General features: G+C 40.3%; 1 protein-coding gene across 7 annotated transcripts in view; it reads right to left on the bottom strand.

Annotated features, from left to right (window-relative positions):
* Positions 1 to 12,888: 12,888 nt before the first annotated feature.
* The window catches only part of BCORL1 (BCL6 corepressor like 1), a 1,083,397-nt gene continuing 1,073,610 nt past the window's right edge, over positions 12,889 to 22,675 (bottom strand). For all 7 annotated transcript variants that reach the window (XM_044057522.1, XM_044057520.1, XM_044057526.1 and 4 more), the window contains one exon: positions 12,889 to 15,311. In XM_044057522.1, coding sequence (XP_043913457.1) covers positions 15,026 to 15,311 — 286 coding nt within the window. In that variant the 3' untranslated portion in view covers positions 12,889 to 15,025. The remainder of the gene's footprint in view (positions 15,312 to 22,675) is intronic.

Raw genomic sequence — 22,675 nt, 5'->3', positions numbered from 1 at the left:
TCTGGGCAAGGCCTCACGGATTCTTCTGCTGCCAACATGAATGTCAACTGCATCCTTCCTGTTTCAATCCTCCATCTGGGGAGCTGACTTTTCTGGAAGTTTTGGCTTTTACTAGACAGTAGGTTTTGCTGCTATTAGTCACAACTAAACCATAACTGGAGAGAACTTCCTTGATTTTTTGAAAACAGGCATCAGAGATTTTGAAATTTTACAACAGCAGCTGAGAACTTTGCCATTTTTCTCCACATTTTCTAAATGAGATTTAGTATCAAAGCCAAAGGCAGTGCAACCTGAAAAAGATTTCTTGAAAGTCACTTTGGTGTTGTTGACAAACTTTGCTAGCTAAAGCCAGGTGGTTGACAGCTTCAAAGGTTGCAGTCAGGATAAATCTTAGCAGGATTACAGGTCTAATCGTATGCTGATATCTCAAACAGAAGATGCAAATGCCAAGTGGACAGCAGTTTTAAACCAAATGTCCTTTCTGCAGCTCATCCTGACACTAGTGCTTTTTGTCAACCATGCCTCTCCAGAACTACGTAATATGTGAAAAGTAGTTTGTTGCCCTCAATGGAAAAGTGGGCAATGCATAAACCTTTTTGAGCAATATTGCTTATATATGATTTATTTGGCAGCATTAGTTACGTTTGTCTTTCTGGTTTGCCATACCTACTAAAACATGCACACTGTAACCCTGACATTCAAGCTGGGACCACACTGGTCAATTGTGCAGAAGTTTTTTTTTGCACTCTTTGCACCCATTGCCTGTTTCATTAGTCACAACCACTCTCACTCTTTCAGTCCATTCATCCCCTTCACTGCGTAACAGTCATTTGAGAGGGGTCATCATCAAGGCAGCCATCACCAATGGTTTGAACATTTTTTCCTTTTTTCTCCTTGACCCTACTGGGCATGCTCAGCGAGGCACTAGACAGGGTCATGCAGTAGGCCATCTGTGAAGGACATCCCCTCACTTCTGTAAAAGGAGTAACCTTCAAGCAACCCTGTCCCTCCCACTGTGGCAAGAGTGGTGGTCTCTCTGGTCTCTACCAGGGAGATCATACTGTCTTTGTGTGCCTCTAAGTCAGGCAAACCATTCCCTCCCTAAAGAGAAGTGAGTGGCCCACGTTCCTTTGACCTCCCCCCTCCTTCGCAAATAACTCCTCTGCATCCTTTTTAAGAAAAAGAGCATTTTATTTTTTTGTTAATATCACAGGGAAATGTAAACGTTTTAAGTAACAGGTGCTGAGAAACCTGGAGAAGAACAACTAAAACAAAGAAAATATTACTTCCACAAAAGAACTTTAACAAATACTGTACTCACAGAAGCTGCGATTTTTTTTTTCTACAGCAAGAGATACACCAGTAGCCCAGGACATACCTCTAAATTGTACAGAATTTTCCAAAATGTCATTGATTTTGCCTAATACATTTGAAGTTCCTCATAAACATCTAGTTTTCTAGTAAATCTTTGAGGGTTATGGTAATAGTTTACAGGTTTATAGGAGGTTACTAGGCAACAGGCCCTAGGCCCATTATAAGCCTTGTTCCCTTACTGACCAAGCTGTATGGTCTATACCTGCAGCACAATTCTATGATCAGCATCGAATGCCCTTATCCAAGAGGGACATAGGTGACACCCCCGAGGTAAATCAGTCAATAATGCCAGATATTAATTTTCTGGTAAATCATTGAGGGTTACCATCAGTCAATAATGCCAGATATTAGTTTTCTGATAAATTACTGAGGGTTATGGTCAGTCAGTAATGCCAGATGGTAGAGTTTCATATTTCTTATTGCTCAGAAAATGCACATTGATAAAAAAACTGTTGTTCTATAACTTTTTAAGTGAGTTACAGTGATATTTATAAATTGTCCCTGATTTGGGGCCTTTGTTCCCTGTTAATTTTGCCTTTGTTCAGAATAGCAAGTTAAAAGTTATGGGTGAGGGCTATTACTCAATGGTGTATAACAAAATGCAACAAAAGTGATCTGGAGGGGAAGGTCCCAGGCAGTGTATTATGGATAAGGGGGGACTTAGTAATCCAGGAAAGTTTCAGGTGCAGAACTGTCCAAATGACTGCAGGCCTTAGTTCTGCTGTTAATGAGGTTGGATCTCACATCAGACAGATACATCAGCACTCTCATCAGACTGAACAACCTAATGATCCCTCCAGCTCTAGACACTGAAACTGCAGGGACAGTCATACTTATCCAGTGACAGCTCTCTCTCCTTCTCCCTCAGAAAACAGTAAAAATGACAAAAATAGGGTAACCAAATGAAACAGCCACACTAGAAAATCTTTGTCAAAAATCAAACAGTATTAAGATTTTTTTCAGAACTGTCCATTCTTAAACAGTATAATTAAGCCACAGGGGTACGGTGTCAACACACACACACACACACACACACAAGGAATAAAGTGACAACTTATACCCACATAGTGTAAATTCTAACATGGAGGAAAGGGCCACTAACTGACTTATTCAGCACACCATGATCAGTCAATGTACATATGCTATTTATATTTGAATGATTATGTGTGGAAAGTGCTCCTACATTTATTCCTCTGTAGCCACACCCCCATCACATTCTGCTCCAATCTGAATCTCCAACTTATTAACACTCCCACCCCTCCTTGTCTCAACATCTCACCTGTTATTGCCTGACCTCCCACCCCACCTTGTTACAACACCACACCTTTTCTCATATCTCCTTACCTGCTCTTATATACTTACCTCTCTTAAAGTTTTCACCCTAAAAACTAATATAATGGCTAAATTACCCGTCCCATACCTAATAAAACTATCACTCTTGTTCTCACTCTTTCCTACTCTATTGCTGATCTGCTAACCTCCTATGAACAACCATTATACCCCTCCCTTCTCTGCCCCACCAAATACACTTCTACACCAATACTAGCCATCTCTCAGAACTACATACACATCACAGCCAAACCCTGCTACCTACAAGCTAAATATCATAGACTATCTCACATTAAATATATCAAGCTAAATAGTAAAAAATCACTTAACTATTATTGCAACTTTCATTACCCTATATACAGAATACACCTCCACTCCTTAATAGACAGGGACATTCATCCTAACCCAGGCCCAAACAATATCCTTGACACTAAAGAGTGCAACCCTAATAACTCCAGTACCCAAGCCCCTACTAAACCCTCCAACTCACTCTATATAGCACATCTCAACATACGTAGCATTAACAATAAAAATGCCCACCTCCATGCCCTCCTACATGTTCACCTATTTGACATACTATGTCTATCCGAAACATGGCTAAAACCCACAATTAAAGACAATCAAGTCACCCCACCTGGTTTTAATATCCTGAGACTAGACTGGACAACCAAGAAGGGAGGCGGGGTAGCAATCCTTTATAAATCAGACCTACAAGTTACCACTGTAAACCTTAGACCACCTTCTGACAATAATACTGAAATCCTCACTTCTAAATTTCAGATCAACTCATGTAAATCTATATACATCATTTGCATCTACCTTCCCCCAGGAAATAAAATTTCAATCCTTGAAAATATCTTTAACTGGCTTTCTATTAATCTCCCACAAGAAACCATAGTCCTAGGAGACTTTAACATCGACTGAAAGTCCTGCAGTATGGCACACCCAACCACCCATATAAATCTATATGGCTTCTCACAAACTATTAACTCCCCAACTAGAATTAATAAACCCAATAACAAGGAAAGTATCTTAGACTGGATTCTTACTAATACTCCTCACCAAACATACCAAGTAGGAACCCTCCCAGATGATCTAAGTGACCATTCACTAACTTTTATTATCAGACACAAAACCAACCTAATTTACCAAACAATTTCAAGATAATATGCACCAAAAAGCATTTTAATCCAGAACTCTTCCAAGCTGAACTCAAGCAACGTAACTGGTCACCTCTAAAATCTCTCCCACTAAATGTAGTGGAATACTTTAATTCCACATTCTTAACCATCCTCAACCATCACGCCCCAACTCGCTCTGTTAGAAATAAAGCTAAACCTGCCCCTTGGCTCTCAAATACTACTAGACAAAAAATCCTTCTTAGAAACAAATCCTGGGCAAAATGGCATACTACTAAAAACCCCACTGACCATCAAACCTTTAGACAACTTAGAAATAGTACTAAAACAGCCATCCTCTTAGACAAAAAGAACTTCTATTTCCAACTACAACAAACATACCATAAGAAGCCACAAAAGTTCTGGACTAGCATTAACAAACTACTATACCCAGGTCAATCTATCACACCTAACCCACAAAGCTCTAACACTGATAATCCCACACAAACAGCTAATGCCTCCAATTCTTTTTTCAAAGACGCTATCCAAACTCTTGCTAGTCAACTATCTCCAGATACCTCAAATCTGCCTACATCTATTACAAGCCCACCTCCACAATTTTAGTTAAAACCAGTTCCAACTCCCTTTATTTGCTCCCTTCTCCAGAAACTAAAGCCTACTAGCCCCTCAGCTGACAAACTTCCTGAAGAATATCTGCAAAAAGGAGCTGAAGCCATAGCCTATCCCATTTCCATTCTGGTTAACAGAACTATAAGTAAAGGAACTATCCCATCTACCTGGAAAATTTCTCACATCATCCCTCTACATAAAGGTGGGAACTCTACTGACTATTCTAACTATCGTCCTATTGCTCTTCTATCTCCCCTAGCAAAAATTATGGAGAAATGCATCCATAAGCAACTACTTAACCACCTACTCCAAAACAACTTACTAGCCAATTGCCAATTGTCAACACGGATTTAGACCTTTCAACAGTACTACCACTGCCCTACTAACCTTCACAGACGTCAACAAAAACTGAAACAACAAAATTCTCTCCTCTGCAGTCTTTATTGATTTATCTAAAGCTTTCGACATGGTTAATCACCAGCTCCTCTTAAATATACTGAAATTCCTCTCACTTGAACCTCTAACCATAAATTGGTTTAAATCTTACTTAGACAATAGACAACAGGCTGTGCTATGGGAAAACAACCTATCTACTCACCTCCCTATTTCCCTAGGTGTTCCACAGGGCTCTATATTAGGCCCACTCCTATTCTCCTTTTTTATTAATGACCTTCACTCAGCAATCACTGAAGCCACCTGTATTCAATATGCAGACGACTCCACAATACTTTGTTCAGCCACGTCTCCAACTGAACTACAGTCCCTTACCCAAAAAGCATTTAATACAGTAGAAAGTACAGTTTTGTACCTACCATAAATGTAGATGTTCGAAGATCCACATTGCTGCAGTCCTTACATATGGGTAGTCCGCTGTCCTCGGTCGGCCCGAATACCAAAGTATAAGGCTGACGTCGGTCAAGGCGCTTAAAACTGACATCAGGACGTCAGGGTACAAAAGCGCATGACCGACGTCATATCCTCAGTCTTTTCTTGCCCCAGATGTCAGAAGGCCCTAAAAAGAAAGGCCAAAACCAAAAGACAGCAAAAAACCAACCAACCACCCCTGCACTAATCCTATTTACAATATTTACAATATTCACAACCCAAACCACACAACCGCCTCTAACTACAGAGGGAAGGAGGGAGGTAAATTGGACTGCAGCAATGTGGATCTTGAACATCTACATTTATGGTAGGTACAAAACTGTACTATGTTCTTCATCTCACATTGCTGCAGTCCTTACATATGGGTAGAATCCCAAAGCAGAGGTAAGGGAGGATGGCAAAACTATAAAGCATTAGGAGCTGCCAAAATGCCCTGTAAAATTGCAGTGGCAAAACCAGCCCTAGATTTAGAGTAAAGTGGAAGGTGGTAATGCTTAGAGAAAGTATGCACTGAACTCCAAGTAGCTGCCTCCAAAATATCTTTAGTTGCCACCCCTTAAAAAGCTGTAGAAGTGGCAGTAGCCCTAGTGGAATGAGGCCTAATCCCAGCTGGAATCTCCTTACCATGATGGGAATAACAGAAAGCAATACAAAACCCAATCCACTTAGAAATAGTTTGTTTTGAAACAGGCTTGCCCTGAGAACCCAAAGCAAATGAAACAAATAACTGCTGAGACTGCCTGAACCCTTTAGTTCTGCTCAAATAATATCGCAACTGCCTGTGTATATCCAAAGTGTGCAAAATCTTTTCCCCTTTATTTTGGGGTTTGCATAAAAAGTAGGCAAATGAATAGTTTGGTTTAAAGCCACACTAGAAACCACTTTAGGCATAAAGGAAGGATTAGTGCGTAAAGATACCCTATCCTTATGGAAAATTAAGAAAGGCTCAACCGCCATAAGGGCCTGTAATTCAGAAACCCTTCTCGCAGAGGTAATGGCCAACAAAAAGCAGTCTTCCATGATAAATATTTCAACTCGGCAGTAGCTGCAGGCTCAAAAGGTTGTAGAGTGAGTTTCTCCAACACAAAATTGAGATCCCAAGCAGGAGTAGGAGCTCTACGTGGGGGTCTTATATTCTTTGCCCCTCTAAGGAATTGCTTAAACAAAGGATGAGAAAACAATGGTGGGTCACAGTCATAGTGAGCAGAAATTGCTGCAGCATGAACCTTAATAGAGGAGAAGGACAAACCTTTGTCCAGTAACTCAGTAAGATATTGAAGAGCCACACTTAAATTAGGCTTAGAAACATCAAATTCCTTTGCTGTACTCCAAAATAAAAATCTCCTCCATTTATCTGCGTACACTTTCCTTGTACTAGGCCTTCTGGCCTCCAAAATAACATTCAAAACTTGCTGTGGAAGCTGAGACCCTCCAGGGTTTAAAACAGAATATGCCAGGCTGTTAGATGTAGAGAGTGAAGTTTGACATTGAGTAAATGACTGTTCTCCTGAGACAGCAGGTGTGGAATCAAGGCAAAGGCCATGGAGGCTCCCGTACCAGACTTCTCAGTAATGGGTACCAGTGCTGTCGAGGCCAATCTGGAGCTATTAAAATCATCTTTGGCTTGTCCTGTCTGACCTTCAGGAGTACCTTTGGGAGGAGAGGCAGAGGTGGAAAGGCATACACATGAAGATTGCTCCAACTGAATGAGAGAGCATCCACTTTCCAAGCTGTGGGATGAAACCTTTTGTGCAAAACTTTGGCAGCTGGTAGTTTAGTGGAGAAGCGAACAGATCTATGTCTGGAGTTCCCCATAACACTGTCAATTTCTGAAACACATGAGGATCCAATTTCCACTCGTGGGGATCCATAATTTGTCTGCTCAACACATCTGCTAAGGAGTTCCGTGCTCCCGGCAGAAACCTTGCCTGAAGATTTAGCTGTAAACTGAGAGCAGTCTCCCACAAAATCATTGCTTGTCTGCATAGAGGATAAGAATCGTTCCCCTTGCTTGTTGATGTACCACATGACAGTTGTGTTGTCTGTTAGAACCAACACCTGCCCTGGAAGAAGTAAATCCTTGAAAGCTATTAATGCAAATTGGACTGCTAACATCTCCTTCAAGTTGATATGTAGATGTTGAAGTCTGGCAGGCTACGTGTCTTGTACCCACTTTCCATTTAGGTGAGCTCCCCAAGCTTTGTCTGAGGCATCTGTCGTTAGAATCTGACTCGCCTCTGGCCGGGTCACAGAGAGTCCCTTGTTTAGGTGACATTCCTGAGCCCACCACAAAAATTCCTTTTGAATGCAAGGTATTATCTGAATGACAGTGTCCATATCCTGGCAGTGCTGTGTCCATACATTTTTGAGATACCATTGTAGCTTCCTCATATGCAGTTTGGCATTGGGAAGCACCAGAATACAAGATGCCATGAACCCCAAGGCTTGAAGGACTGTCCTTGCAGTCAGCCTGGACTGATGAGACAATTGATGGAAGTAAAGAGAAAGATTCTTTTGTTTGTCCGGGGTCAAAAAGGCCATCTGGGATGCTGTATTCAGTCTCACACCCAGAAAGCACATGTCCTGAGAGAGTACTAGATTGGACTTTATTTCGTTCACAGAATACCCCAGGCATCCTAGCACTGCTATCACATACTGTAAATGATGAAGAAGTTCGTCCTTTCCTTGGGCCAGAATCAGGCAATCGTCCAAATAAGGATAGATCTGTATTCCTCTTAGCCTGAAGAAAGCTATCACTGGAGCCAGAACCTTCGTGAACACTCTGGGCGCAGTAGATAAGCCAAAGGGCAATGCAGAGAACTGATAATGAGAAGTCCCAGCCCGAAAACGCAGATACTTTCTGCAACTGAGCCTGATAGGAACATGAAGGTAAGCCTCCTTGAGATCCAGAGTCACCATCCAGTGATCTTTGCCCAGCAGAGGTAAAAGCTGTTGTAACGTCAACATTTTGAACTTGGGAATGTCCAGATATGTGTTGAGGATAGATAAATCCAAGATTGGTCTCCACGTGTTCCCTTTCTTTGGTACTAGGAACAGGCGAGAATAAAATCCTAGGCCCACTTCTGGCAGAGGGACTGGTTGTATGGCCCCTATTTGAAGTAGCAGAGAAATTTGTTTGTGAGCCTCTAGTCTTTGCTGAGGAGGAACGTCCGGCATGCCTTTGAAAGGAGGCAAGGTATGGAAATAAAACTTGTAACCTCGGTGTATGATATCCAATACCCATTTGTCTTGGGTAATCAAATTCCAATTTTCCTTGAAGAGTGCCAACCTTCCTCCCAAAGGAGCTGCCAGGCAAGAAGGATCTGGCAGCTGAAAAGGTAGGTCATTGGGCCTGTTTACGAAAGGACTGGCCCCTGCCCTCACCGAAGATTGTGCAGGTGAACTCCCTGTTCTAGGTCTGAAAGAACTCTGAGCTCTGCCCCTACCACGTCTAGATCTACCCCTAGACTGAGAATCATAAGAAGGATACGTCCACCCCTTAGCAGGCCAATTCCTACTAAACTTTGGAGGCTGTACTTGCAAAAATCTTTAACAGCCTGCATGGACTTAGCCTTGTCTTCCATTTTCTTCAAGACTGACTCCACAGGTGAACCAAACAACACATCAGACTGTAAAGGAGCATCCAAAATCCTTGTCTTAACATGGTCAGATAAATTCTGATCCCTCAGCCATGCGTGCCTGCGAAGAACTGAACCAGTGGCAGCCACCCTAGACGAGGCCTGTACAGCATCAAAACCACATTGTAAAGAATGCTTACCCACCTGCTCTGAAACATGCACCAAATCTTGTAACTCTTTACACTCAATGCCTTCCGCCAGAGCATCCACCTTAGACTTCAATTGAGAAAGAAGATAGTTTTGATATTTCAACATATGAAACTGGCAATTCAAAGCCCTCATAGCTAGGGTAGAAGAAGTATAGACTTTCTTTCCCCATCTATCCAAAGCTCTGGCCTCTTTATCTGGAGGAACCGGATTTTTACAACAGAGGCCTTGACACCCTTAGGTCCCTGACTAACAGTTTCTGGGTCCGCCCTAGGACTCTTATAAAGATATTTATGAGCCTCAGGCACCCTGTAATACCTATCCGGTTTAACAGGAGCAGGAGGCAGAGAATCAGGATTAAGTGAAGCCTCTGCAAACACATCTTCCACAACATCCAGAACAGGAGGTATAGCCAAGGGCCTATGCTGGGGCAAAAGCAAAAATTCCCTAAGCCTTTTCCTGGAATCAGAGAAGTCCTGACCTTCCCACTTAAAATGTTCCCTCATGGAATGAAGAGTCTCTGAAAAAGAAAAATCCTCCGGAGGAGAAGCAGAAGGAGTCGAATCATCTGCATCAGAATCAGAATAAGGAGAGTACTCCTGCAAGTCTTCAGCCGAAGACTCAGAAACATCCAAAGCCTGTTCAAAACTCCCCAACTCTGGCTCCACCCTAGGCCTCTTATCAGGAGGGGGCAAAGAACCTCTAATCAGAGTAATCAAATCTTCTGCCATTTTAAGCATGTGCTTCTTGGGCACAGACCCTGCTGCACTAGGAGAGACACCAACAGAAGCTAAACCTGGCCTGCCTCTGGGAGAAGCCTTGGAAACAGAAGGAGAGGGCCTAACCACCCTAGGAAGGGAGGGGAGTACAGTAACTTGGGAAGCCCCTTCAGCCTGACCTGCCTCCTGAGAGGCCACATCCTGCAAGATCAAAGTCTCCCCTGGGACTCCAGAGAAGCCTCCGCCGGAACCACCGGTTCCACTGGCGTCTCTAAAGAACCGGCGTCCGAACGGACGACTCTTCTTGCCTGGGTTTAACTGCTTTGTCTTTGCGCTTCTTGAAGCGGGCCGGAGAATCCGACGGCATATTATAATTGCACCGCTTCCGAAGACCAGCCTAGCACAATCTAACCTTCGCTTAATAGTGCGCTTATTGAACCTAGCACAAAGCGACACCCAACAACGCCGTGCTCAGGCCCCAAACAAGGAATACACAAAGAATGATAATCCCTATGCGGTATCTGTTTCCCACAAGAAATACAGTTATTCACTTTTTCTGACATCCGGTAAAACACTGAGGCAAGAAAAAAACAAAATATTCCCCAACGGGGTACTTAGTCAACTTTGATTCGGTCTGAAACTCCGAACTCGAAAAATTTCAGAATGCCGAACGGCACTTGCAACGCTGCTTCTGCATCGGACCATGCGGCAAAAAAGACTGAGGATATGACGTCGATCATGCGCTTTTGTACCCTGACGTCCTGATGTCAGTTTTAAGCGCCTTGACCGACGTCAGCCTTATACTTTGGTATTCGGGCCGACCGAGGACAGCGGACTACCCATATGTAAGGACTGCAGCAATGTGAGATGAAGAACATCAATAGTTCTTATACCGCTGCCTCCTCCTAAATCCTAAAAAAACTAAACTTTTACTTTTCACACCAACCCAAAAATCCACACCAATAAATTTCACACTAGTATCTAATAATGGCACTATTATATCTCCTGACTCAACCACTAAACTTTTAGGAATAACAATAGATAACAACCTTAGCTTTGATACTCATATAAACAGTACTATCAAAACAGTCAACAAGAAATTGGGGTCCCTCTATAGAATCAAACCCTTTCTTACACCAGTAGCCAGGACCGCCATAGCCAGAACTCACCTAATCTCCACCCTACTCCATGCTTCAGCTATATTCACTAATCTTTCTAAAAACAACCTCAACAAACCGACTATCTCCTATAATAATATTGCTAGATTTGCCACTGGCTCTCCTTTTAGAACTCATCACTGTCTTAATCTTAAGCAACTAGGATGGCTAGAGTTTCAAAACCAACTGCAATTTCACCAGCTTGTCATAGCCCATAGGACCCTGCATCAACCCACCAACACTCCAATACTCTACTGCCTCATTACCCCATATAACAATCTTAAACACTTATGCTCCTCAAACAAACTCCTTATCAACACCAGCAGATATAACAACTTAGCAGGAGACTCTCTGTTCTCTAATACTGTTGGTAAGCACTGGAATCTTCTTCCCACTGAACTCATATCTCTGTCTTCATTGACACTTTTTAAACAGAATCTAAGACTATTTCTCAGTACTCATTGGTTATGCCCCTGTACTAACCCTGACTAACTTTCTCTCCATACACTAGTTTTATTACTCTTTATCTTTATTGACCTATTTTTAATCAACCAAAGACCATGTTATTGCAATTTAAAATATGTATATATGTATATAGTAACATCTCTTGCACATTAGTTTATATGCTCGCCAGAAGTATTGTATTTTACTAACAATAGCTGTTACATACTTTGACTATTGTAACTTGCTATATTGTCTTTATGTAAGTGCCTTGGAGCTTTTCTCCCCAGGCCTCTACTGAAATGGACATGTATCCAGTTAGACTAGCCCGGTCAACAAATGTAAAATAAATAAAATAAATAAATAAGTTGCAAACAGTATTTTTAAATGATCAGAGAGCAAGTACAGGAACTTACAAATTCCTATACAAAGTAATAATCCCTAACACCATTAACAATTGTTTTAACAAACAGTTACAAATGTGAGATCTTAATTTCTATGCAACAGTATTTTGGGGGTCTCCTTCATAATTTTTTTCAGTGTCAACAAGATTTTTGCAGTTGTTGGTGATCCACTGTCTATACTACTATGGAATTCTAAATCTTTTTTAAGTAATGTTTTAACATCTCTACAAAGTCAGGTCAGTATGATGGATATCCTGATGGAAGTTCCAATTCTAGTGATAGTGCAGATGCAGTAACAACTGACAGGTTATGTTTTCATTGTTTGATCAGCTAATATGCAAGCCACTATGTAATACGTATTTCATGTTGCTCTTAAATTCCAGCATTTTTATACAAAGAGAGAGTCAGGGATTTTCTTTTTTTGGAAGGGTGGTGTTTATTAAAACTACCTACATTCTGTGCAGAATGGCTTTAGGAATCATTCAAGGACAGTTTGTGCTCTGGCAGACAGACCTTCACCAACATATACATAAATAAGAGCTTTGACTGTAGTAGCATGTCCCACACCTGCCTACCTTTCTCAACAAGAGCTCCACAGAAAATTATTTTGAATCATAAATACATTGTGATGACTATGGAAAGATCCACATACTAACTCTGTAAGGACTACTGCAAAAACAAAGCACATTATGTAAAAATAAATGCTCATCCGTTTTAACTTTACAGGTGAAAAGTGGAATATTCTACAAAGGAAGAATGCTTCTTTAGCCTACCAAAAGAATGGGTCAATACAACATCAGCAGCACCAAAAAGGTCTTCTCTGTGAAAGCAATTTGTGTCTAAAAGCAGAAGCATGGTCTGCAACTTAGCACAAGAATTAGGCTACCAACATAACATGCAGCAAATATGCATATCACAGCAGCTGCATTGAAGCCACTGCTCAAAACTGACAACAAGGGAAGGTGAATGGATTAGTCACTAGAGCTGCTTCAAGTATCCTAAGCTGTGCAATAGTTACAAACGGTCACAAAAAAAGGACAAAAACATGGCAGAAAACATTATGCATATTAGTCAGCTGTGGAGTACAAATCCATCCATGCATTTTCAAAACCTGCTTTACTCAATTTAGGATCATGGGTGACCTAAGACTATTACACCAGACAGCTATCAAACCTCCTGAAATGTGTCGATGCACTGCTAGAAATAGGAAAAAAAACCCCAAAAAACTGCCAAACGTATGCACACCATTCGCCGCTTTAAATGCTGATGTGATCCAAATAAGCAAGAGATTGTCCAACACTAGAGTTTTAGCACCAGTACAATAAAACTGTACCATTTTGTTCAAAATACTCCTTGAAAAAGTATTAAGAAAAAAGATCATAAAGAGGTTTCTATACACCCTATATACTGCATAACAACTCACTTCATTTACTTTTCACCTTTTTGCCTGTTATGTTCCATTACATTTTGTTTCAAAAATATAATTTACTATAAACAGAAAAAACTAAAGGGAAAAGGGGGCCAACACACTACTATATATAATTCTTAGCAACCACTGCAGGTGCTTTTCTGTCGGAAGAGTCAAAGTGCATCTTTCTAGCCATCAAAAGTTACAGGATCTCCTCTGTGATGAAGTATTGTGAAAACATTTATTCTCCCTGAATTTTTTTCTTTTCAGGAAGATGAGTCCCAAACATTCTGAGATAAAAGTGCAGGCCCTATGGAGAGGCCATTAGAGAAGTGCAGTAAGTAACAGTAAACTAGCATGTTTACCTGTACTGATTCAAGACAACTTATATAGAGTTAGCAGAAACTTGGATGGAAAATGACAACTTCTAATTAGCAGAGAGAAAGAAGGTAGAAAACAAAAAGGGAAAGACAGATGGCACATATCCCCCACCCAAAAAAAAAAAAAAAAAAACACTACTACTGACTCTTTAACCCCTTAGATCCTGAAGTGTGCAGAACCCATCATTTAAAATTGTACTGGTTTACAGCCAAAATCTTCAAATAACCTGGGACAATATATCCCACCAAATGATAGAGCCATTGGTTTACTCTGGGTCATTTGATGCATGGCATGTCTGAATGAAGGGAAGTAACAGCGAGAGTTCCACAAGTTCAGCTGTAGAAGGTTTGTTTTGGATATAGGCCAAAAAAGGCTGAAATACCCTGTATCACTAAGCCCACCAATGTGAATTACTTTACAACCATGCACTAGATAAGTACGGACTTTTGCTGATGGTACATCTCAATACACAGTAGTTTACATATAGGATTTGAATGTGAAGACATCACTATTTACAAGAAGTATTAACTCCAGTAAAGAAAATATCAACAGTTTCAAATCTTGCGACTCCAACAAGCAATAGCCAAACTAGTGAGGTTCAGCACCTCTTATCAGAAGCCACCATAGTTCTATGTGAAATGGGAGTATTAAATGTAGAGTGGATATATGCATTCTACATCACAACCAATGCACCACTTGGAGCACAACACACAACATACTTAGCAGCAATCCTGCAGTACGTATACATGGACATACATATGTGTATACAAGACTATATACATGTATGTACTTGAAAAGACAATGCAGATAAGAACTGTAGCACTTGCCTCTTTTGTATATGATTTGACAAATTTATTTTCCCAAACTTCTTTTTTACATTTAGAGATTTTGAGTTTAACAAAAAATATATATAACTCTTAGGTTTAAAGACAGTGGCGACAGTAATATGTCTCTATGTATGCAGCCGCATTACGTATGTACATAACTACATATATATGCATACATATATGTGCCTATACATTTGTATATCTTTGCAGTCTGGATTTTGCACACACTCATCAGGAACTAAAGAAGTGAAAAGTTACTGGATTTAATTCTGTTATCGCCAGTGGTGATAGTGCCATTCTCTCAATGTCCCATTTTGTGCTCTCTTCTTTTGGCTCTGGATGTATCACGCTAACATTTAAAAAACAATCATGTCTTGATTAAAAAGAAAAAAAGAAAAAAAATGCCAGCAAATTTAAACCTCTGAAAAGTCTGAAATCTTCATATTCCTTTAAAGTCTGAAAACATAAATTCCCCAAATGGGTAAATGATTAAGTAGAACCTGTAACAGCGGGCTGACACATCTATATGTGGTCTCTGTTCAGTACACAGCCCCTTGCCAGCAAGGATCAGCTGGTTTCTGCTTTTTCACCTGGGTTTAGAAACTCCACTGTTGACCCCAGCAATTTTAGCAGTTCTGGCATATAACGCACTAACTCTACAGCACCCCCTTCTTCTGCATCAGAAACATGAATGTCCTCGGGTGGTTGTTGCACCTGGCTGTAACTTGCTTGTCTGTAAAACTCAGATTCTGTTATACTGACAACTTCAAACTGTGGAAAACGAGCTTGGAAAATCCGTGAGGACACTTTGAGTCTCTTCAGTACTTCAGCCAGCAAAAACCAATTACAGGGCCTGCAAACAAAACAAACAATTTAGTTTTTTATATATGTACTTGATTTTAAGCTTAAAATGCTACTTCAAACATGTTAACAGTACAATGCCCTTTAGCCTTTTTACCAATTCAAAGGGCCATTAAGGTAGATAACCCCTCCCCTCTTCAGAGCATGGCACCTGATGTGCAACCAGTAACAAAATAAACTGGTGTCATAAAATTTTAAGCAGGATAATTAGAAAGTTTATGCTGCAGGAAGGCAGACAGACTCGTGGTAAAAATGCAGAAAACACAAAACAGAAGATTCAATTTTCCTGTTGCTGAGGTTCAAGAGAGGAACGTGAAGGATTTTGCCAACTGCTATACCACTGGAAATAACCCCCTCTACTAGTACTAATGGTATATCCTTTCCTGAAGAGGATTTTGAGCAAGGGAGATGTATGATTCCTATAGCATTACCGGAGAAGATAGGCAGCAGAGACCGGAATACATAGAGGAGCAGGGAATGAGCCAGAGACCAGTTGAGAGGATGGAAACAAGCCACAGGAGATCAACAGGGCCGATGGAGGAGCAAAGGGCCGATAATACGCAGTTGTACCAAGAGCCAGGAAGATTAAAAGAAGGTTTGGTTGTCAACTTATCAAGTATATGGTTGACTGACAAAGAATTTAAATTATTACAAAAGGTCTGAGTTTTATACCATCTAATGCTGATAACATGCTTTCGGCATTAACGGACCTTAGATTGTTTGTCAGGAATGTAAGTTTAAAACTTAAACTTAAGGACTGTTCTCTTTCACAACCACAGGTATGTAGAAAATCTAGTTTGTTTATTCTAGTAAACTGTCCCATATTAAATGCTTTTAGTGAGGTATATGAGAAAGACATCCGGAGTTATTATGCACATAATGAGAGGAAGTCATATAACTTGTCATTAGATGAACATGATGCTCTTACTAGATAAGAAAAGAAGAGTGATATAATTATCAAACAAGCAGATAAGGGGGCAGTGGTGGTATTGGACAGACAGGATTATAAATGCTAGTTTTTGAATGGTAATGAAACATTTATAGAAATAACTTCTAATGCAGTGTCTAAACATATAAGTAATAATATGAACATATATGAAATGCAGATTAACAATGACATTAATACTGAGCTATTTAATTACTTTACAGTATCTTGCCCTGTCACTCCAGTTCTATAAGGACCTCTAAAAATCCATAAAAACGTAATGCATCCCCCCATGCGAGCTATTGTAACTGAGACTGGTTGGGTCACTGAGCCCATGTCGATTTATCTACAATGTACCGTTAGTAAATACTTACTTAAAATCAAAAGTTATATCAAGGATACAAAAGATTTTTTACGTCAATTACATGCATGGTGCAATGAGTATAAGAGCCTTGACTATGGTCTAGAGGCATTATGGAACTTTTTATGTAAGAATTCTGACATGCATACTAGACATATAGAAACGTTAATATGAACTAGCTGAATTAGTGTTGGCTAATAATGCATTTATGTTCAATGATCATGTCTACCTACAGAGACATGCCGTGGCCATGGGTATGCCCATGGCTAACACCTATGCTAACATTGTTATAGCACAATGAGAACAGCACATATATGATACCTCAAATATTTTGTGCAATAAGTTATTGTTTTTCAGACTATTTGTTGATGACGTCTTTTTGATATGGGATGGAAGTGGTGATGACCTCAATACTTTTGTGAATTATTTAAACAATGCAACAGATATTTTTACAGTTTACAATGCAATTTTCTTTTGACAGCATTGATTATTTGGATGTATGTTTAGCTAAGCACAATGGCTATATTGCAACATCAGTTCACAGGAAGGAGGTTCCCACTAACCGCTATGTTCATAGGAGTAGAATGCATGATACACACACATTCAAGGCAGTAGTTAAGGGACAAATGTTGAGGGCTAGTCAACTGAATACTGAGGATAGAAGTTTTTTTCTTGGAATTAGACAGGATGACTGTAGAATTTAACAATATGGTTATAGTGACAAGATCTTACAACAAATATTCCAGGACATTATATCCAAACGTAGTAGTAATGTAAAACTCTACTTTGGTGAACTTGTTCAAAGTGATAACAATAGCCAGAATTGTACTAGAAATAGATGCATGAGGTATGTGACAACATATAATAGAAGAGCTAATGGAGTAAAAAATATTACTGCTAAGAATTGGGATATTTTGAGGAGTATGCCTGAGGTTTTACAAATAGTAGGCAATACCCCAAGCTTTTCTTATTGAACTTGTTCGACCCTTAAACAGAGATTATGCTACAAAGACCTTCATGGTCGTAGAACAGAACTGAGTAAAAACAGGGAACATTTCCCTGCTATAACTGCAAGTGCAGTGTGATGATATTATAACTAACATTGAGTTTATACATCCAAACACAAGTACAAAGTACATATTTAAATGCTTTGGTACCTGCAACACTTCGGCAATTGTGTATATGGCATACTGTAAGGTCTGCACGGCATTTTATACAGGAAAATGTACTAAAAGGTTAAAAGATAGAACTGTTGAACACAAGTCAGAGATACATAAGGAGATGGGTTGTAATGCCCTGGGAAGGCATATGAGACAGATAGAGAGAAAAGACCTAACTGCAGATTTACCTTTGGAGCATAGATGTGAAGTACAAGAATAAAAGGGGTGGTGACTTGAATAATGAATTAGAAGTAAGTGAATATTCATGGATAACACTTTCGCAAGCGGACCACCCACCAGGTTTAAACACAGCAGTTAGCGTAAAACCACTTCTAAGAAAGAGACAGATTTTATTAAATTAAATGAATCGTTTATATATATATATATATATATATATATATATATATATATATATATATATATATATGTTGTTGTTGAGTCTTTCGGCTTTTCCTGGTTAGGGGTCGCCACAGCGGAACTCCGGTCCGTTAATGATTGGTAGTTGATTTTTACGTGCCGAGTTACCAGCCCTGATACATACACACACACACACACACACACACACACATACTATATCCTCATACATTTATATATATATATATATATATATATATATATATATATATATATATATATATACATATATTTTTTGATACATGGTCTAGTATGTACATTTTTAGTGTTTATATGTGTAAGTAAGTTTTTTATGTTCATTTTTGCATAGGCACTATTGCATAGTAGTTTTATACAGGCATTACTGCATTTTTTGTAAGATGTTTTATATAACTTTATCATGGTTCAGTGTTTCTTTTCAGCTTAATTGGACTGTGTCATGTGATAACTGAGTATTTAAATGCTTGTTTCAGTTTATGTGATACACACTGATGAAGGGAGCATTCCGAAAGCTTTGTGAGGTGGTTTGGAATAAAGAGCTTTTACTTTAACTCATCTCTGTGTTTCCAGGTTTTGGATTTATTATTTGAATTTCCTATTCCCCATACAAATGTCCAAGTTGCGCTTGAATTAGGTTGGGTTGGAACTCTACTTCATATGGATGGCAGCCTGCTTCAGAGAAGGGGTAGTCTCTGGGACTCAAGCCTGTGTTTCCAGGTTTTGGATTTATTATTTGATTTATTATTTGAATTTCCTATTCCCCATGCAAATGTCCAAGCTGCGCTTGAATTGGGTTGGGGAGGAACTGTACTTCATATGGATGGTAGCCTGCTCTGGGATGGGTCTACTTTATTCTATTGAAACCGCGTTATGTCGAATGCGAGTTCATCGACACGTAATCAGAAAATCACGAATCCAGGGAAAGCACAAAACTGCAAAATTTGAAATGTCGAAGTATTTTGGTTGGCCCATCTGAGCTACAGATCCGTAAGGTAAGTGTGCAATAGTTACGGACATTAAGGATAGGATTAGGGTGCGGGTTAAGGTAAGTGCATAGATAGGTAATGTAAGATGGGTAATGTATTTAACATTTAGTGTAGGGTTTGAGGTAGGGGTTTGGTTAGTGTATGTGTGTGGTTTATTTATTTTGTTTGGGTACAGCTCCGTAGGGTAAGTGTGCAGTAGTTACAGACCTTAGGGTTAGGGAGGGGTTAAGGATAGTGCATAGATAGTGGTGTATGTGGGGTTTAGTGTAGGGTTAGAAGTAGGGTTTTGGTTGGTGTATGTTTGTGGTTTATTTATTTTGTTTGGGTGGGTACTATGTTTCGGGCGGTGGGGTTGGCCAAGTATGACAATTTGGTATTTTTAGTTTTGCGGTTTCGTGCATTCGATTATTTTGCAGTTCGATGTATATATGTCGATGGAGTGGTGTTCGACGTAATGCGTTTTCGTTTAAAGTAGACCCCTCTGGGATACATACCTGTCTCTCCAGCAAGTCTTATTTAAAGATTTAAGTCTTTAGAAGATGTAATTTTGGGCTGTTTGTTTTGTGGATATGCAGGAGGTCCATCAGAGTGCAGTCTGACAATGCCAACAACCTGTAAGAAACAGAATACAGGGATAGTGCTTTGAGGTGGTCTGCATGGGACACGTTACTTATGCCGTGTATTCTTTTAGTTAGGAACCTCTGTGGACATTCCAGTTGTTGGATGTACTTGGTAAGATACATACCAAAGGGGGCACTGTATTCAAGGAAAGGTCTGATAAATGCCAAATACAGTGAAACGATTACCTCCTTTGACCTAGATGCCATATCCTTACTCATCAATTGCACAACATAAAATGATTTCATCACTACCACAGATACATGCTTGCCAAAGGCTAGACAACTGTATAGTGTGTCCCCAGGTCCCTGGCTACTGTGTTGACTCTTAGGGGTGTATTGCCAATATGATAGTTACCAGGGGTGGCTGTCTTCGCAAAGGATACTATTATGTATTTCTTGGCATTTAGTTTTAGTTTTACTCCATGGCTCTGACACCAGTTATTTGTCTGTGTCAGCCCTTCTTGGAGAACATTTGTGCTGTTGGGGGATTTTAAGACTGTTCCTAGAAATCTGATCATCCAAAGGACCTTGACATTGGTCTTGACTTTACAGAAGTAGATGCTAAAATGGAGCGGTCCCATGACTGATCCCTGAGGGACTCTGCTACTGACTGGCCTTTTTGAAGTGGTGGACTCCCCAATTCTAACTTCCTGGGTCCTGTCTATTAGCCAGATGGCTATCCACTGTGTGACATAAAGGTTTATAGCTGACCTGTTGAGTTTGTCAACAATGCTCAAGTGAAGTATTGAGTCAAATGCCTTGACCAGGTGATAGTAGTCAGTGTGAACTACTTTGTCCCTGTTCATTGCTTTGGTGACCTTCTCAAAGAAGTCCACCAGGTTGAGCAGGCATGACCTGCCTTGAGGGAACCAAAATGAGTCGGGTACAGTGTCTGGAGGTTTTCCATGTCATTATTGATAATTTCCATGATAATTCCTTCCATGGCTTTGCATACGAGACTAGTGAGACTTATGGGTCTACAGTTTCCAGGGTATCTAGATGGCCCACCTTTCTGCAGAGGGAATGATGGTTACCACTCTCCATTCCTGAGACATGAAGCTTGTTTGGAGGCTACAGTAAAAGTACAGTTGCAGTATTCTTTACAATAGGAATCCACTGCCTAGGCCAGCCCGATATGTGACCGGTATACCAAAGCCTTTAGAATGTAACTGGTACACTGTACATCACATGTATGCTCCCAACGCATGGCATTGGGCATAAAGGTTATGTCCACAAATACCATCCTCAGAAGTGAAAAAGCCCCAGTAGGAATGACAGTATCAGGATACTAAGAGGTTAACAAGCACATCCAACAGTGAAGAGAAGGACATCTACTGTTATGTAAGATTTTACATAACTGTACTATGTCCCACATCACTATAGCAGTATTCTTTACAACAGGGAGAGTAAAACCTCAGGAAGAAGATTGGGAAGAGGAAGGGCCAGCAGAGCCCTCAAGAAAGCCATGAAGAATGGCCATGCCAAAACCAGTTCTAGCTCTAGAAATCACATTCAACTTATTGTGCTTGGTAAACGTATGCACAGAAGCACAAGCAGCTGCCTCAAGAATATAATTAATATCCAGACTGTGGGAAAAAACACCAGAAGAGGCTACTACCCTAGTATAATGAACCTTAACAGAAGAAGGAGGGCTCTTCTCATGAAAATAATAAAGGAAATAGCTTTAGATATCCAAGAAGAAATGGTTTGCTTGGAAACAGCCAAACCTAAAGACTTAGGATGAAAGGAAACAAAAAGCTGCTCATATTTATGAACGGTTTTAGTTTTATCTAAATAATATCTGAGTTATCTATGCAAATCCAAGGTGTGAAGAACCTTCTTTCTAAGAGGTTGTGGAGAAGAGAAAAAAGTGGGCAAATGAATAGACTGGTTAAGAAACAACTCATTAACTGTCTTGGGCATAAATGGAGTATGAAGAGACACCCTGTCCTTATGAAAAAACAAAAAAGAAGGGACAGCCATAAGGGCATGCAGCTCAGACACCCATCTGGCAAAGGCAAGAGCTAAAAGAAGAACATTCTTCCAAGAACAATGCTGTAAGGAAACTGAAGCAGCAGGTTCAAAAGGTGCCTGACTTAACTTTTCCAAAACAAAATTAAGGTTCCAAGAAGGAGGAGGAACAGGCTTTCTGGGAGGCCTGATGTGAAGGACACCTTTAAGAAACTGTTGGGCCTCAAATCTAGAGGCCAAAGGGGAAGTCAAAGGCAGATGAGCAGAACAGCTGAAAGGTGGGCTTTAACAGAAGAATAAGCCAACCCAGCATTGAGAACCAAAGGAATATCCACAGTAAGTGGATGCAGGTTATGAGAAAGACCCCAGACAGAAAATCTCTTCATTTGGACAAAAAAAGATTTCCTTGTAGTGTGTTTCCTGGCCTCCTGGAGGACCCAAAGCACATTCTCAGAAAAAAGGTGTCTGAAGGGAATCAAAACCCTATCACCCACAGTGCCAGTTGAAGAAAGGACAGATGAGGATGGATGACAGCCCGTTGTCTTGTGTGATTAGGTCCACCCTATGAGGTAACTTGTGATGACTGCTCTTGACTAAATGCAGAAGAAGATGGAACCAATTTGGAGTCACCAGCAAGATTTTGGGAGTGTCCTGTTTTATCCTGAACAGGAGCTTTGGAATGAGAGGAAAGGGAGGGAAGGTATAAAGAAACATCCCCTTCCAAGAGAAAGAGAGGCCATCCACCTTCCAGGCCAGAGGACATGGGACTCTGGTGCAAAAGAGATTAAGCTGTCTGTTCAGAGGGGAGGCAAAGAAATCTACTTATGGAGTACTCCACTGGTGTACAATGTCCAGAAACACATCCCTGTGAAGGATTCACTTGTGGGACTGTATTATGGACCTGCTCAGGGAATGCTCTGATGTGAGGGAATATAAACTG

The sequence above is a fragment of the Protopterus annectens genome, chromosome 15.part0 (assembly GCF_019279795.1).
Source record: "Protopterus annectens isolate FY-2018-M chromosome 15.part0, PAN1.0, whole genome shotgun sequence".
In the NCBI taxonomy this organism is placed as follows: Eukaryota; Metazoa; Chordata; order Ceratodontiformes; family Protopteridae; genus Protopterus; species Protopterus annectens.
The sequence above is the reverse complement of the archived record's forward strand: the minus strand, read 5'-3'. Positions and strand labels throughout refer to the sequence as shown.